This window comes from Cebidichthys violaceus, unplaced genomic scaffold (assembly GCF_023349555.1).
Source record: "Cebidichthys violaceus isolate CVI_PGR_0920_01 unplaced genomic scaffold, fCebVio1.0.p SCAF_17, whole genome shotgun sequence".
Taxonomy (NCBI): Eukaryota; Metazoa; Chordata; class Actinopteri; order Perciformes; family Stichaeidae; genus Cebidichthys; species Cebidichthys violaceus.
Genome location: NW_027176340.1, coordinates 2,519,323 through 2,532,621, shown reverse-complemented (window position 1 = coordinate 2,532,621; position 13,299 = coordinate 2,519,323). Strand labels below are relative to the sequence as shown.

Sequence of the window (13,299 nt, the reverse complement as noted above, 5' to 3'; positions counted from 1 at the left end):
CATAGCGTTTCTCTCCTCAGACACACCCACGTGTGGTCTGCAGTCAGGAGGCTCCTTATTCCAAGGATCCATAGAGTGAACTAGTCGGAGCATGTACTTGGTGAAAGCACGCACCGGCAGGAGAGGAATGCTCCCTCCTGCTGTTAATGACATTGGCTGTGGTTGCTGTAATGAGCCTGAATGTGAGGCCTCACTGAGCGTGTGTGTGTGTGTGTGTGTGTGTGTGTGTGTGTGTGTGTGTGTGTGTCGCCGTTCAAAGAGGCTGTTTTTGTTAGATAACCGCCCTAGTTGGTTTCTGCCTGGAGTCACACGTGTCCCCGAGCCACAAGCCTGTTTGATTCTGTTTTAAAATTTCATGATTATGTCGATTCATATTTAATTTGCCCCCCTATGTTCTCTTTCCTTCCTCTTGCAGGCTCCGGAGCAGGACGAGGTGTTGCAGTCTATCGACAGAGCGATCGAAGGAATCCACAACGTGGCCCTAAAAAACGGAGGCAAATACAATCTGGAACAGAGAGATGTTCTTCAGTGAGTGGAAAACACACGTTACAAGACAATATATTGATTCTGCCGTGTTGTGTGTGTATATATATAGATATATCTTTATTCTCTTCTGTTGCAGAAAGTTGATCCATCACAGAAAGGAGACGCTGACGCGACGAAGTTCCTCGTCCTCCGGTAGCAAACAAGGCCTCCCATCCTCCAGCAGCGAAATATCTCTCAGCCAGACTCCTCCTCCTCCTCCCAACGGCCTCAACCGAGACTACGGACGACAGGGGAGCGTGCCGTCGTCGGGAAGCGTGGACAACATACAGGCAGAGCAGGGCTTTTATCAGGTAACGCACCCACACGGTACGCATTTAAATATTTCATTTCAAGCCGCCAATTAGGTTCAAATATGCAGGCGTCAAATATTTAGAGAGCTTATATACATTTTTCATACTTATGAGCAGAACAAGTTCAAAGTCATCCGTCTGTTTCCCACCCGTTTCGCTGTTCGTCTTCCTGTTAAGAACGTCTGTTTTCGCAACGTGCTGAATAAATACAGTTTGTGAATATAACTCATTAATGCTCAGCATGTGAAGATGCTTAAGGCTGCCTGTTAAACACCGCTAATCTACATTAATATCCCCGCTCAGCTTCATCAGTTCATCAGAAAGAGGTTTCATCCGCAGGTCAGAAACACAACGCAGTAGGATTCAAATATCTCTTCAGCCTTTTAATGATGAATATGACAATATCTGGAGCGTTAGATGTGTTTCACGATAGATCATGAGAGAGATTAAACCACCCTGAGCGTTTCTCTGACAGCAGAGACAATTAAACGTGCTCAAGTTGTGCATATAGAACAATACACACACACACACACACACACAATATGCCCTCAAATCAGCCTGTATGTCATTAATTTCACCTCCTCTAGGTGCCTCCTCAAGCTCGACGTGCGGCTCCGATCACCCCGCCTCCCCCTGAGAAACAGCGCAATGGCCGGCGTCCAGGTGAGAACTCATTTCTCCAAAACAAGCATTCACAACATCACTCAGAAGTCTGTTACAGACCCACAGATTACAGCACGGTGTTTTCTGCAGCTCCTATACTTCACAAACACACTCTATTCTTAGTCAGGTCACTCCTGCTCACTCTCCTCTCTGTAACTGGAGCTCTCTCTCCCTCAGCGGAGCCAGAGGTCCCCTCCAGATTGTCCTCTCTTCCTCCGTCCCCTGCTCCCTCCCTCACGATCAGCACCGCCTCTCTAGAGTCCGGCTCCTCCCACTCGCTGGTCTCCTCCGATGTCAGCTTGCCGAGCGTTTCCAGCACCCCCCCTCCTCCCGTGCCGTCCCGCGCGAAGCCCACCGCGCCTCCTCCAGACGCGCTTCCCTCCGACTCTCCTCCTCGGCCGGCTCCTGCGAAGAAGAGCCCGGCTCCGCAGCCTCCCCGTGTCACCCCATCTCCTCCACAGCCCGCTGCGGAGGAGCAGCCGGAAACTGAATGGCCCGTTGCCCCCCCTTCCATTGCAGAAAGCCCCCCTGGCAGCCCCACGACCCCTGAGCCGGTACCCATGACCATCGGGGCGGAGCTGATCGAGCTGGTACGGAAGAACACGGGCGTGAGCTACGAGCTGTCGCGGGTCGCCGTGGGCGTGGTGGTCGGCCACCTGCAGACGGCCTTGCCTCAAGCCTCCTCTGATCTGGAGCAGGTTCTCCTCTCGCTGGTGAAGAGCAAGGTCAGATTTTGTTTTCGTTACATCGTGTGGATTCAGAAACCTGCGGCCTCCGCCGGCTTAAAGGAGAACACCGGTGTGGTTTAGAGTTACAGCTCGGTCTTCATTTAGCTGACATTTCTCAGAGTCCTTCTGAGACTGGGGGGGGGGGGGCAGGGGGGGGGGACAGGTCTCACCGTGTCACTCGCTCATTTCCTGTTTTCATGCTTGACTAAGCTTTAAAGGAACTGCTGATTCTTTCCTGGCAGACATTTGTGTTTCTTACTGTCGCCGTGAGGTGGTCAGTGTGACATGTGACCCTCGAACAGCAGATGCTGAAAGCTGTTGGCTGCGTGCTGCATTTACATCCTTTACTCCTTCCCCGCTCATCCCATGAGACTCCGTGATCTGCTAGAGGTCTCCTCAGTGTGCTTTGAGATAGGAAAAAAAACACGGAGTTTTAGACAAAACCAAATTGAAGGTTGTAGCTCTGGTAACTTTCCAGCCTGTATATGTTGTCTTTTAATCCTTTAAAACATGAATTAACAGAGAATAGCCTCTTCTGAAGGGCTGATATATCTCAAACTATGCTGCTGCATATGATTGACACAACACTTTTAAAAACACCGGTATTGTCCTTTTTAAAGCTGCTGTAATCAGTCTTTTGACAGGAAACGATCACCAGACTCTTTATGACAGAGTATTGAATGTTCCTCTCCTCTACCGGTATTTTGAGTTGTCGCAGAAAAGGGGCGTGTTCCTGATGTTTTCTGTAGGATTTGAGCGCAGCGCTGCCGCAGGGTCAGGTGTGTCACGATGAACAGAGGCTGGAGGTGATCTTCAGCGACCTCGCCCGACACCGGGACGACTCTCAGCAGCGGAGCTGGGCTCTTCACGAAGACCTCGCTCTCATCGCCTGCTACCTGGAGGAGCTGCTGAAGATCCTGGTACGATGCAGCGCATGCTTATTTCTAATCGTTTTCCGGGACGGATCACATCACACACTAATATGTTCCTCTCATTCATTGTTTTGAACAGGACATCTCAATCATCTCTTAATATGATCCTGAGCCCTTCAGATCCCAATACACTTCATTCTCAGCTAACGGAAAATAGGAGAATGTTTGAAATATTTTCCACGGCAACGTTTTTCCAGGACGTTTCACTTTCTCTCATTTGTTTTCAATGACGGGGAAAATGGGTCAACTGTTTTCCAGGACGCGTGAGAACCCTGAGTTGAACTCTTGAAACAATCTGGTTTATAACAGTCAGTAAGAAGATGTAGCTGAAGATGGATTTCACAGATATGTATGTCTGTCAGTCATAAGTAGGTCAGGATTTATTTATATGGCACCTTTTCAAAATAAAGGTTACAAAGTGATACACAGTAAAAAAAAAAATATGTAGTACAAATTACACACCTTGAATATCAAACAAGCAGGAAAGTAACACAAGAACACAAAACAGGAATAACATCAGCAGACTAAAACGTCATGTTTACATCCACGTCTGTCAGCTGCGCCCATAATGTCCATAAATCAGCTTATAAACACTCAAGAACTCGTGATCCAGCACGAGTCATTTTGCATTAATATGCACAGTAATAGAACATGTTTGAATGCAGGTGCAGGTTTTCAATGCAAGCTGAAAACGCATGAAGTCACTTCTTCGACACAGCATTATTAGACAAGCGTTTTCGAGCGGTTAATCCTCACAATGATGTTAAAAAGTTTCCTCTCGTGACGAGCCTCTGATGTGACCACAGGACCCGGCCCAGCTGTCGCAGCTGTAAATACCAGACACGTTTGATTGGGATCAGACCGGCTCAGACGACTTTACAAATCCGACAGTTGTGTTTAAAGACTCGAGTCTGTAAAAACGCTTCGGGCTGCCAAATATTCTTTGTTGGCAGTTTGTCCCGAGCCTCGGGGATGAGATGTGCAGATGTGTTGTTCGATGGGCTTCATAATCCTCCCCTGGTGCGTGCAGCGACCGCGGCCGTCGCACAGATTAGTTGTGATGCCGTTACGCCGTCGCTTTTACGACTAAAAGCCGTTTTTTTATTTTCTCAGACGGACGCAGATCCTGAGGTGTGTAACAAGATGTGCAAGGCCAACCGCTCCGAGAATGTGCTGTCTCTGGTTTCATATTATCAGATGGTAAGACGTTACGAATAACACAACTAACTCAAAGCTAATCTGCAGTCAAGAAAAACATGAATTTATGAGGCTTACAGTGTAAAGATAATGCTGTCTAGTTTCCTCTCACGGTTCAAAGACAACAACTTCATACAGCCAGTGTATTTAAGAATATATCAGTGTGATACTTCTGACTCAACAGTGGCAAACTCTTCTTTTGTCCTTGTAGCCTAGCAACTGTAACGTACCAAGAGGGAACTAGATGTTGTTCTTGTTGCTCTGAATGGGGAATCACAGTGTTAGTGAGCATGCTGGTGATGTTCGGTGTATATTTGGTTACTGTTGGCTCGTTGTTATTGTTATTATTATTATTATTATTATTATTATTGTTGTTATCATGTGACCGTGCAGGAGCTTCGCGTGTCTCTGCGGCTGCTGCTGCTCAAAGTGTTCGGGGCGATGTGCAGCCTGGATGCTTCTCTCATCTCCACCCTCCTCAACTCCATCCTCCCAATGGAGCTGGCCAGGGACCTGCAGAATGACACGCAAGGTGGGAACATTTGACCTTTCGCCTCATCTTGTTCATCTGCTCTACTCCCAAAGCTAAATGTCGCCCTTTCCTTGGTCTGTCTTATGTTTCTGTCCTCAGAGCACCAGAAGATGTGCTACACAGCTTTGGTCCTCACTATGATCTTCTCAATGGGTGAACAGGTGCCATATCATCACTACGGTATGGAATATACTGCATCCCGATCTCAAAGTTTGACACGCGTGCATTAAAGGTTCCGTAATCCTGGCCCTCCCTGCTTTTCAGAACACTTGAATGCTGACTTTGTTCAGTTCCTGCTGGGTGTGGTGGAGGACGGGCTTCCCTCTGATCCCACGGAGCAGCTGCCCGACATCTTCCTGAACCTCCTGCTGGCCTTTAACCTGCACCACACAGGTGAGAACGGCCACCATGGACCCCCTTTTTCACAGCAGACACTTTGACCTGTCGTAGCAGGAAACACACAGCAAGAGTATAAATAATGAAATCAATAAGGATGGCTGGGCGAGGGCGATTTATAACGTTATCATGATGTTACATTACATTACATTACAGTCATTCAGCAGACGCTTTTATCCAAAGCGACTTACACTTCAGTTTCTATCTATACACCGTAGACGCAGCTACTTTTGGGGTTAAGTGTCTTGCTCAAGGACACATTGACATGAGACTAGCAGAGCCGGGGATCGAACCGCCGACCCTCTGATTCCACTTAGGCACCCCCTGCTCTCCACTTAGCCACGGACACCCCATTTGATGTGTTCAAATCTTGTAAAATGTTGTTTTTTTGGCGAGACACTTGAATAACTCCGCTAGTTTGAAGATGTTTTCACAGCAATATAAAATAGATATTAGAGAGGGAACACTATGACACTTACTTGAAGCAACTTATGATTAAAATAGCTAATTCCAAGATTGTTTTTTTATTCATAAAAATACAATCTTTTATTTCCTAATTATTAAAAATGTTGATTGTTTACACTGACTTCAGAGCAGTTCAATTGATTTTTGGGATGGTGGTGAAAAAGAATAGTCTGGAGCCTTGTAGACCTTCGGCTTTAACAAAACAACAACCCCTACTTGAACTGCAGGACAGCCATCGCGTCTGTCATTTGTATCACCTGAGCTTTTTTTTTTTTTTGCTATGATATGTCAAAATGTCTGCCGAAAAAAGAAGAAGAAGAAGAAGAAGTCCTGCACTGTTTTCACTGTCTTACTATGTGTCTGTGTCGCCCAGCACCCGGCAGCAATGTGATCATGCAGGAGCTGAAAAAGAAAAATGTCAAGATCCTGTCGGAGAAAGTGGTGCTGCTTCTCAACAGAGGCGGTAAAACGCCACCCGTTTGTCGCATTCTTCATTTTGCATCCGTGCCTTCTGTGCACCCGACGTTCTCCGCTCACCCTTTGCCCTCTGCTCTGCAGACGACCCGGTGTGCATGTTCAAACACGCCCCGCCAGCGCCGCACTCGGTGCTCAAGTTCCTGCAGGACGTTTTCGCCAACCGAGAGACCGCCGACATCTTCTACCGCACTGACATGATGGTGATGATTGACATCGCTGTTCGACAAATATCTGACCTTTCACCTGGAGACAAGGTGAGACCTGGACACACCGCACAGCTACTGCTTGTTCTCAGGCTTTAAAGGAACAGTTTCACATTTTTGCTTTTCTTGTATTATTATTATTGCATTTAATGGACTGATATGAGATAGAAACAGATATTCTCATCCAGCGTTTTTCCTAAAATGTGAATCTATCTGTTTTATGATACCGGCTAAACCAAACGCTTGTTGCCAAGTCTGATTTATAATCTCCTCTCTTGCCCTCCCCCGCGAAGCTGAGGATGGAGTATCTCTCCCTCATGCACTCCATAATACACTCGACGGACTACCTTGAGCACCAGCACCGCCTGTCTGACCTGCAGGGGGTGCTGCAGAGGATTCTCAGGGAGGAGGAGGACGCAGGAGAGGACGAAGGGAGCGCTACAGCGAAACAGATGGATAAGCTAATTGTACAGCAGATCTACAAGGAGTTCCCACAGATCAGTGAGAACCAGGACTAACCATATCAGTACCACACTCACACACACACACACTGTAGGCTGCTCCTGTCTACTGAAGGGAGGTACAATAAATGTTGAGAGAGCTGACAGTTAGAGCCGACGCTCTGTATTCTGTGCCAGCCTGCGCTGAGAGAAGCTAATCAGTTTTGCCAATGTCTTTTCGTGGACTTGAAGTCCGGGGCTGCAGCATGCGTGTGACGTCGGTATCAGTCGATATCAGAAAGATGTTCCTAATTTTCACGGCTTCTCCCATTTCAAATTATTATTCTTTTTTTTTTTTCCCCCCCTCTGGTGTCCTTCAAGACGAGGAGAAATATGACAAATGCACAACAAAAACAACCTGTGAGGTTCAGTCACACTTGGAGATTAAAAAATAGCCAAAATATAGGCCAAACACTGGAGCTGTTTCACAGTGAATTCCTAGAAATAATGATCTTAAAATCACACAATAACTAACTGCTTGTACTTATAGTATTACAAATCATAACCACAACTAAATCTTATCCTAACCAAATATCTTTAACCAAATTTGATTTTAGAATCAAATGAAAGATTTTGAAAATAAAAATGAAGACAGATTTGAAGTCGTGTTCCAGATAAAAGTGCCATTGTTTCAGCTGTGATGTGCTTCCCTTGTAGTGGGACCAAACTACTGTGTGTTACTGCAAGCGTTGTTTTCTTAATCGAGTATAATACTCTATAATAAACTGACTTCCTCTTTCATTCATTAGAATTTGAATTAATGTCCAGTAGAACGAGTTGAACCAGTTCACTGTTCTAGTGAGAGAAAAGCACACTGACTATCGATACGAAGCTTTTAGCTGAGTGACCTGCTGCTACAGACGCTTGAGTCCTTCCTGCGGCTCCGTCTGGTACTTTTTGTTCTTTTCTTTTACCGCTTATCAAACACGACGACGATCGCTCCGTCCTTACATATGCAAAGTTATTGACCGTTTACAGATTAATGTGCGTATGTGTTGCATTCACATTCAAACTTAATTGTGCTGCAATAAGCATTTACATAGCAACTCGCAATAAAGTCTGAAATATACCAATAGTCTTGGCTGATGTGAGCTGTGGCTTTCTGGAGGTCATCATTAACTGCAGTTATTATAATCCAAGATGATACATTAGTCAGTGTTGTTGATTTCCAGTTATATATCTGACGCTCCTACTGAAAATCGAGACAGTGGAGTTAAAGTACAGGGCATTTCTTTTATCGCCTCGTGGTTTCAGTACTTTAACATGTAACTTTCCTTGTTTCTCCCCCGATGCCGTAGTGATTGATGTCCTCCCATCTTACACTTTAATATATCTGTTTTAGTCCCGAGCATGGCTATCCCGTCTGGAGGTGGTAAATGCAATCCAGAAGCGATGTCAGATTTTAGTCGATGTCCGACTGTTGGTTCATTGATGATTCGTGTGTCTGTTTACAGTGCGTGAGAGAGAGAGGTGAGGGTCCCTTCTTTCCGTGATTAACATCGTCTGCAAAAGTGCTACGACAGTGTTATAATAAAACTAATAAAGCTATATTTTAACAGTGGAAGTGGTTGGATTGTTTGTTGTTGATTCTGTGACGGTGCATTTTGTTTGTTACTTAAAAACATAAATTCATAAATTCAGAGTTTTGTGAAACTATGACTACTACCATTTAAATGCATATGAAACGTGTCACATGCATACGTCGCCATCTTGGCTTTTTGCAACCAGATGTGAAACGAGAAGGTGGTGCAGAAACAACAACTGAACACCGAATAAGACATTTTTATAATATAATATTATTTGTCAAAATGATGTCAAATAATATTAGCAATAACAGTAAAACTAAATTCCCTACATTGCTCAACAAATCACTTGCAAATCCTCCTTTTCCTCTTATTCTTTTGTTCTTCATTTGAATAAATGCATAATGGAATAAAAAAAACAATAATATAGTAATACTTTATATATGGAATAATGTTTTACATAAACTGAGAATTTACAATTTTTAGACAAGCTTGAATAAAGTTTAATTTTAATTTTCATATTAGCATATGCTTGGGTAGATCCAATAATAATATTTTTTTTAAAAAACGTTTTGTATATGTTACATTATATATTGATAGATTTTTGATTTTTTTTTTTTTTTTTTTTTCCATTGAGCAAAAGTTAACAGTTTCTACCCGGAAGCGAAACAGGAACGCACCAGAGTACCGCTGTGTCGCAGTCGTACCGGTCCGGGTGAATAAGTGGGTGAAAGGTCCTACAGTCAGGAGTGTCAGGAGTGACAGCAGCGCACACACACACACACACACACACACACACCTCACGGAGACACCGTCGACCAGGTAATACGCTGTTTCTTTGTCTTTTTATTCGATTTCTCTGAATGTCTGAGTTCATTTCCGGCGTCGGTTTCATTCAGTCTGTTGTGTCTTTAGACAAAATGTCCAAACAGCCGCAGCCGATCAGTCCGATGAAGAACTTCTTCGCGGGAGGGTTCGGAGGCGTTTGCCTCGTCTTCGTCGGACATCCACTCGACACCATCAAGGTGATCACTGCGCTGCGTGTCTCACTTACAGTATGAACATTACAGTAGGAAACAATCGCGAGAGGACATCCGGTGACACTGCAGACATTGGAGCACATGTCAGAGGGTCAGCTGTGTGGATGTCACAAACACACACACACACACACACTGGTGTAGATGTTAATGTTGCTGCGCAGAGCTCCGACAATCAGTAACCTTTGACCCCCATTCGCTCTGTTAGATCACTCACTGCTGGTGTTGTGGCGTCCTGCACAGACCTGAATGCGTTGTCCTTGTATTAGACCTACAGTCATTAGCTTAATGCTCTTTAATAGAGCTACACACGATCCATCAGACAATTGGCCAAACATCAGCCTATGCCAGATATGTCTGTGTTTATGTTGGAGGGAAATAAACGCAGTTGAGAAATGCCTAAGATTATATTTGAGGTCATTTCTAACAAGTCTTCTCATTTTCATTTTATCACTTTAAAGTCTGATCTGCAAATTAAGTCTGTTCACGCTCTAAATATTGGGACTATTCACAGCCTGGCTTGTGTTCAAACTCATGCCGAAGGTGTTGGGTTGAGATCAGTGTTTCTTTTCATGGACCTTTGCTTTCAAGGGTGAAACAAGTTGCGGTTCGCAAACTGCTGCCCGCTGCGATGCTGGACTCTCCGTGTGTGTAAAGTCAATACAAAGTGCGTCCTCTTTTCCTCTCTCCTCTCTCAGGTGCGTCTGCAGACTCAGCCCAAACCGAAACCCGGAGAGAGCCTCTTGTATGCCGGAACCTTCGATTGTCTTAAGAAGACCTTAGCCAAAGAGGTGGGGGGGGGGGGGGGGGGAATCCGTGCTGCCTCAGCATCCGCGACATTATAAATAAAACAACCGTCTGAAATGTCTTTCCTCCCTCGTGCTGATGTTTCCTCGTCATCTTCTTCCCTCGCAGGGTATGAAGGGACTCTATAAAGGCATGGCGGCCCCCATCATCGGGGTCACGCCCATGTTCGCCGTCTGTTTCTTCGGATTTGGAATTGGCAAGAAATTACAACAGAAATCCCCCGATGACATCCTTTCGTGAGTAGTCGGTCGTACCGTCCATTCAGCTGTGACGCTCTATAGGTGTGTAACGTGTAAGTATGTCCCCCCCCCCCCCCCGCAGGTATCCGCAGCTGTTCGCTGCAGGCATGTTGTCCGGTGTGTTCACCACGGCCATCATGGCTCCTGGAGAGCGCATCAAATGCCTCCTACAGGTCAGAGGTCACGTGTTTGTACAGTGAATTAGGATCTAATCACGGTGTTGTCAGCGCTGAATTATAGTAGATTCCACATGATGAAGTGACAGTGAGTGTAAAGTGTTTCTGTGTGTGTGTGTGTGTGTGTGTGTGTGTGTGTGTGTGTGTGTGTGTGTGTGTGTGTGTGTGTGTGTGTGTGTGTGTGTGTGTGTGCAGATCCAGGCATCAACAGGAGAGGTGAAGTATGCAGGACCCATGGACTGTGTCAAACAGCTGTACAGAGAGTTTGGGATCAGAGGAGTCTACAAAGGCACCGCGCTGACGCTCATGAGAGGTGCTGCTTTACTCTGATCCATCGAAAACCTGAGACCTGGAGCACGAAATGAGAATAATTCACTTGAAACAATCGGCTCAAATGTGACCTTTTGTGTGTGTGTGTGTGTGTGTGTGTGTGTGTGTGTGTGTGTGTGTGTGTGTGTGTGTGTGTGTGTGTGTGCACAAAAACAGGGAATCATTCTTAAAAGATGTTGCTCCGTCGTGCTACTAGAGGACAAAAACTATTAAAAAAAAAAAAAAAAAAGGAAGATATTTTTGTATTTAACTTTCCATCGTGAGTTTGACATTGCTGTAGAAGTGCAATGCTAACTTGCTGGTCTGTACAGTTTTAAGTTATGTCATCATCCAGCTTCAACTGGATCAATATCTCGTCTATAATCCTGTAAGGTTTCAATGTTTTCACTCTTTGTTTGTTTTGTAACTCAGATGTTCCAGCGAGTGGGATGTACTTCACTTCCTATGAGTGGTTGAAGAACGTCCTCACACCAGCGGGAAAAAGGTGAATATTGAGTTCTTTCCCCAGCAGTAGTTCCTGCCTGTTGTCCTGTAAGGTGGAACCTCTGAGTAGCGGAACGTGTCGTCTTCTCCCTGCAGCCACAACGAGCTCAGCGTTCCCAGCGTGTTGTTTGCCGGAGGGATGGCGGGGATCTTTAACTGGGCGGTCGCGATTCCAGCCGACGTACTCAAGTCTCGTTTCCAAACAGGTTTTTATTTTTTTTATTTTTTTTTACAATTTGTTTAGGCTGAAATATCCCTTGAGTACAAGTCTGAAAACTACTTTTTATTTTGTATTTGTTCCATTTGTATTAGAAGCAGGTTTGTCTTAACCGTGTCTCTCCCTCAGCTCCTGAAGGAAAGTATCCCAACGGGTTCCGGGACGTCCTGCGGGAGCTGATCAGAGAGGAGGGCGTCGGCTCTCTGTATAAAGGCTTCAACGCCGTCATGCTGAGAGCCTTCCCTGCAAACGCAGTGAGTGCACTTCACAGAAGCCGCGTTCCAAATCACACACTTTTACTTCTTTACACAAACTAATCGGCTTTGTTTGTGTTTATCTTCTTCTTCTTTTCTTTTTTTTCTTCAGGCTTGTTTCTTAGGATTTGAATTTGCAATGAAGTTCCTGAACTGGCTCTCACCGGACCTGTGAGACGAAGTTTCAGCATCGCCTCATATGTGAATCCCAGGAACAGAACTGTTTAATACGATGCAGTTATTAGCGGCACACACACACACACACACACACACACACACACACAGACCAGGGAATCACAAAGATATTTAAAAGTTTTCCAACAATGTGCTCGATTTATGTTTGAAACCTTGAGGTACTGTAGACAGTGTGGATCATTCAGACCTGCGGAGGAAGCAGGGATGTCGTGATGACTTGGTACCAGTACACACACACACACACACACACACACACAGTCGAATGTTCCCTCTCCTTTTAGTTTTACTCGTTTCTTTTATATTCAGTTGTTTTTATAGAAGAAAAGGAGAGGAGAGAACATGCCGTGCCTTACCTTTTGTTATCTGCGAGCAGGTGTACATATCAGGGAAAAGGTGATTTATGTTTTACTGCGTTTGATCAAGTCTCTCTCTCGGCAATACACATCTGTCAAACTACACATCTGTCAAACTGCACATCTGTCTGCTTCCTGTGAGGTCACCTCCCTCCACTCAGTGACACTAGCTACGCTCTCTGTCTGTGTGTTCATGTGAAAGTGTGAGAGTAGCCATGACGACGTTGATTGAACATTTATAAATGAATGTCAAAATGTAAAGAAATTAAAAAAAACAAACAAAACAAAATCCATATTTAGAAATTAGATTGTTGTGCACTTTTTTTTTTTAATAATTTGCCTTGACGGTTCATGTTTATTCAAACGACTGTAACAAAGAATGATGACAGACGGAGAGATGATGATCATGTCAAAGGATTTTAAAGATAAATGAAGAATGAAAATGCACAGAACATAGTAAGTGGAACCAGTTCATCTTTCTGTCAAAGATGCAATAAATAATGTCAATAATCAATTGAGAGTATTTCTATTAACGGCGTTTCTACCTACAGCATTTCACACTCCAAATCCTCCAAACTATTTTTGAAAGTTATTTATCTTCATCTGATATTTATCTGCAGCTTGTTTTAACAGCAGCCTGATGTCCACGATGATCTCTCTCTCTCTCTCTCTCTCTTTCTCTTTTTCTCTATTCTCTCCATCTCTCTCTTTCTCTGTCTCTTGTTGTTTTATTTGCCAAATCATCAAGTTCTGAGT

The 13,299-nt window shown here is 44.7% G+C and overlaps 2 protein-coding genes across 2 annotated transcripts in view; both read left to right on the top strand.

The window, feature by feature from the left end:
• Positions 1–8,489, top strand: part of nckipsd (NCK interacting protein with SH3 domain) — a 9,384-nt gene extending 895 nt beyond the window's left edge. The window contains exons 2-13 of the mRNA XM_068712014.1: positions 416–528; positions 623–836; positions 1,424–1,499; positions 1,677–2,224; positions 2,977–3,147; positions 4,273–4,359; positions 4,750–4,888; positions 4,988–5,068; positions 5,153–5,281; positions 6,123–6,212; positions 6,308–6,480; positions 6,723–8,489. Coding sequence (XP_068568115.1) covers positions 416–528; positions 623–836; positions 1,424–1,499; positions 1,677–2,224; positions 2,977–3,147; positions 4,273–4,359; positions 4,750–4,888; positions 4,988–5,068; positions 5,153–5,281; positions 6,123–6,212; positions 6,308–6,480; positions 6,723–6,947 — 2,046 coding nt within the window. The 3' untranslated portion in view covers positions 6,948–8,489. The remainder of the gene's footprint in view (positions 1–415; positions 529–622; positions 837–1,423; positions 1,500–1,676; positions 2,225–2,976; positions 3,148–4,272; positions 4,360–4,749; positions 4,889–4,987; positions 5,069–5,152; positions 5,282–6,122; positions 6,213–6,307; positions 6,481–6,722) is intronic.
• Positions 8,490–9,059: 570 nt separating this feature from the next.
• slc25a20 (solute carrier family 25 member 20) lies at positions 9,060–13,057 on the top strand. The gene is made up of 10 exons (XM_068712022.1): positions 9,060–9,274; positions 9,368–9,477; positions 10,188–10,280; positions 10,405–10,532; positions 10,618–10,708; positions 10,907–11,024; positions 11,453–11,525; positions 11,621–11,730; positions 11,871–11,995; positions 12,108–13,057. The coding sequence occupies exons 2-10, from the start codon at positions 9,373–9,375 to the stop codon at positions 12,168–12,170; spliced, it is 906 nt and encodes a 301-aa protein (XP_068568123.1). The 5' UTR covers positions 9,060–9,274; positions 9,368–9,372; the 3' UTR covers positions 12,171–13,057.
• The last annotated feature ends 242 nt before the right edge of the window (positions 13,058–13,299 follow it).

Coding starts and splice junctions, on each gene's coding strand:
- slc25a20 (XM_068712022.1), top strand. CDS start 9,373: ATGTCCAAACAGCCGCAGCCGATCAGTCCGATGAAGAACTTCTTCGCG. Junction 9,478..10,187: donor ATCCACTCGACACCATCAAG/GTGATCACTGCG, acceptor CTCCTCTCTCAG/GTGCGTCTGCAGACTCAGCC. Junction 10,533..10,617: donor TCCCCCGATGACATCCTTTC/GTGAGTAGTCGG, acceptor CCCCCCCCGCAG/GTATCCGCAGCTGTTCGCTG.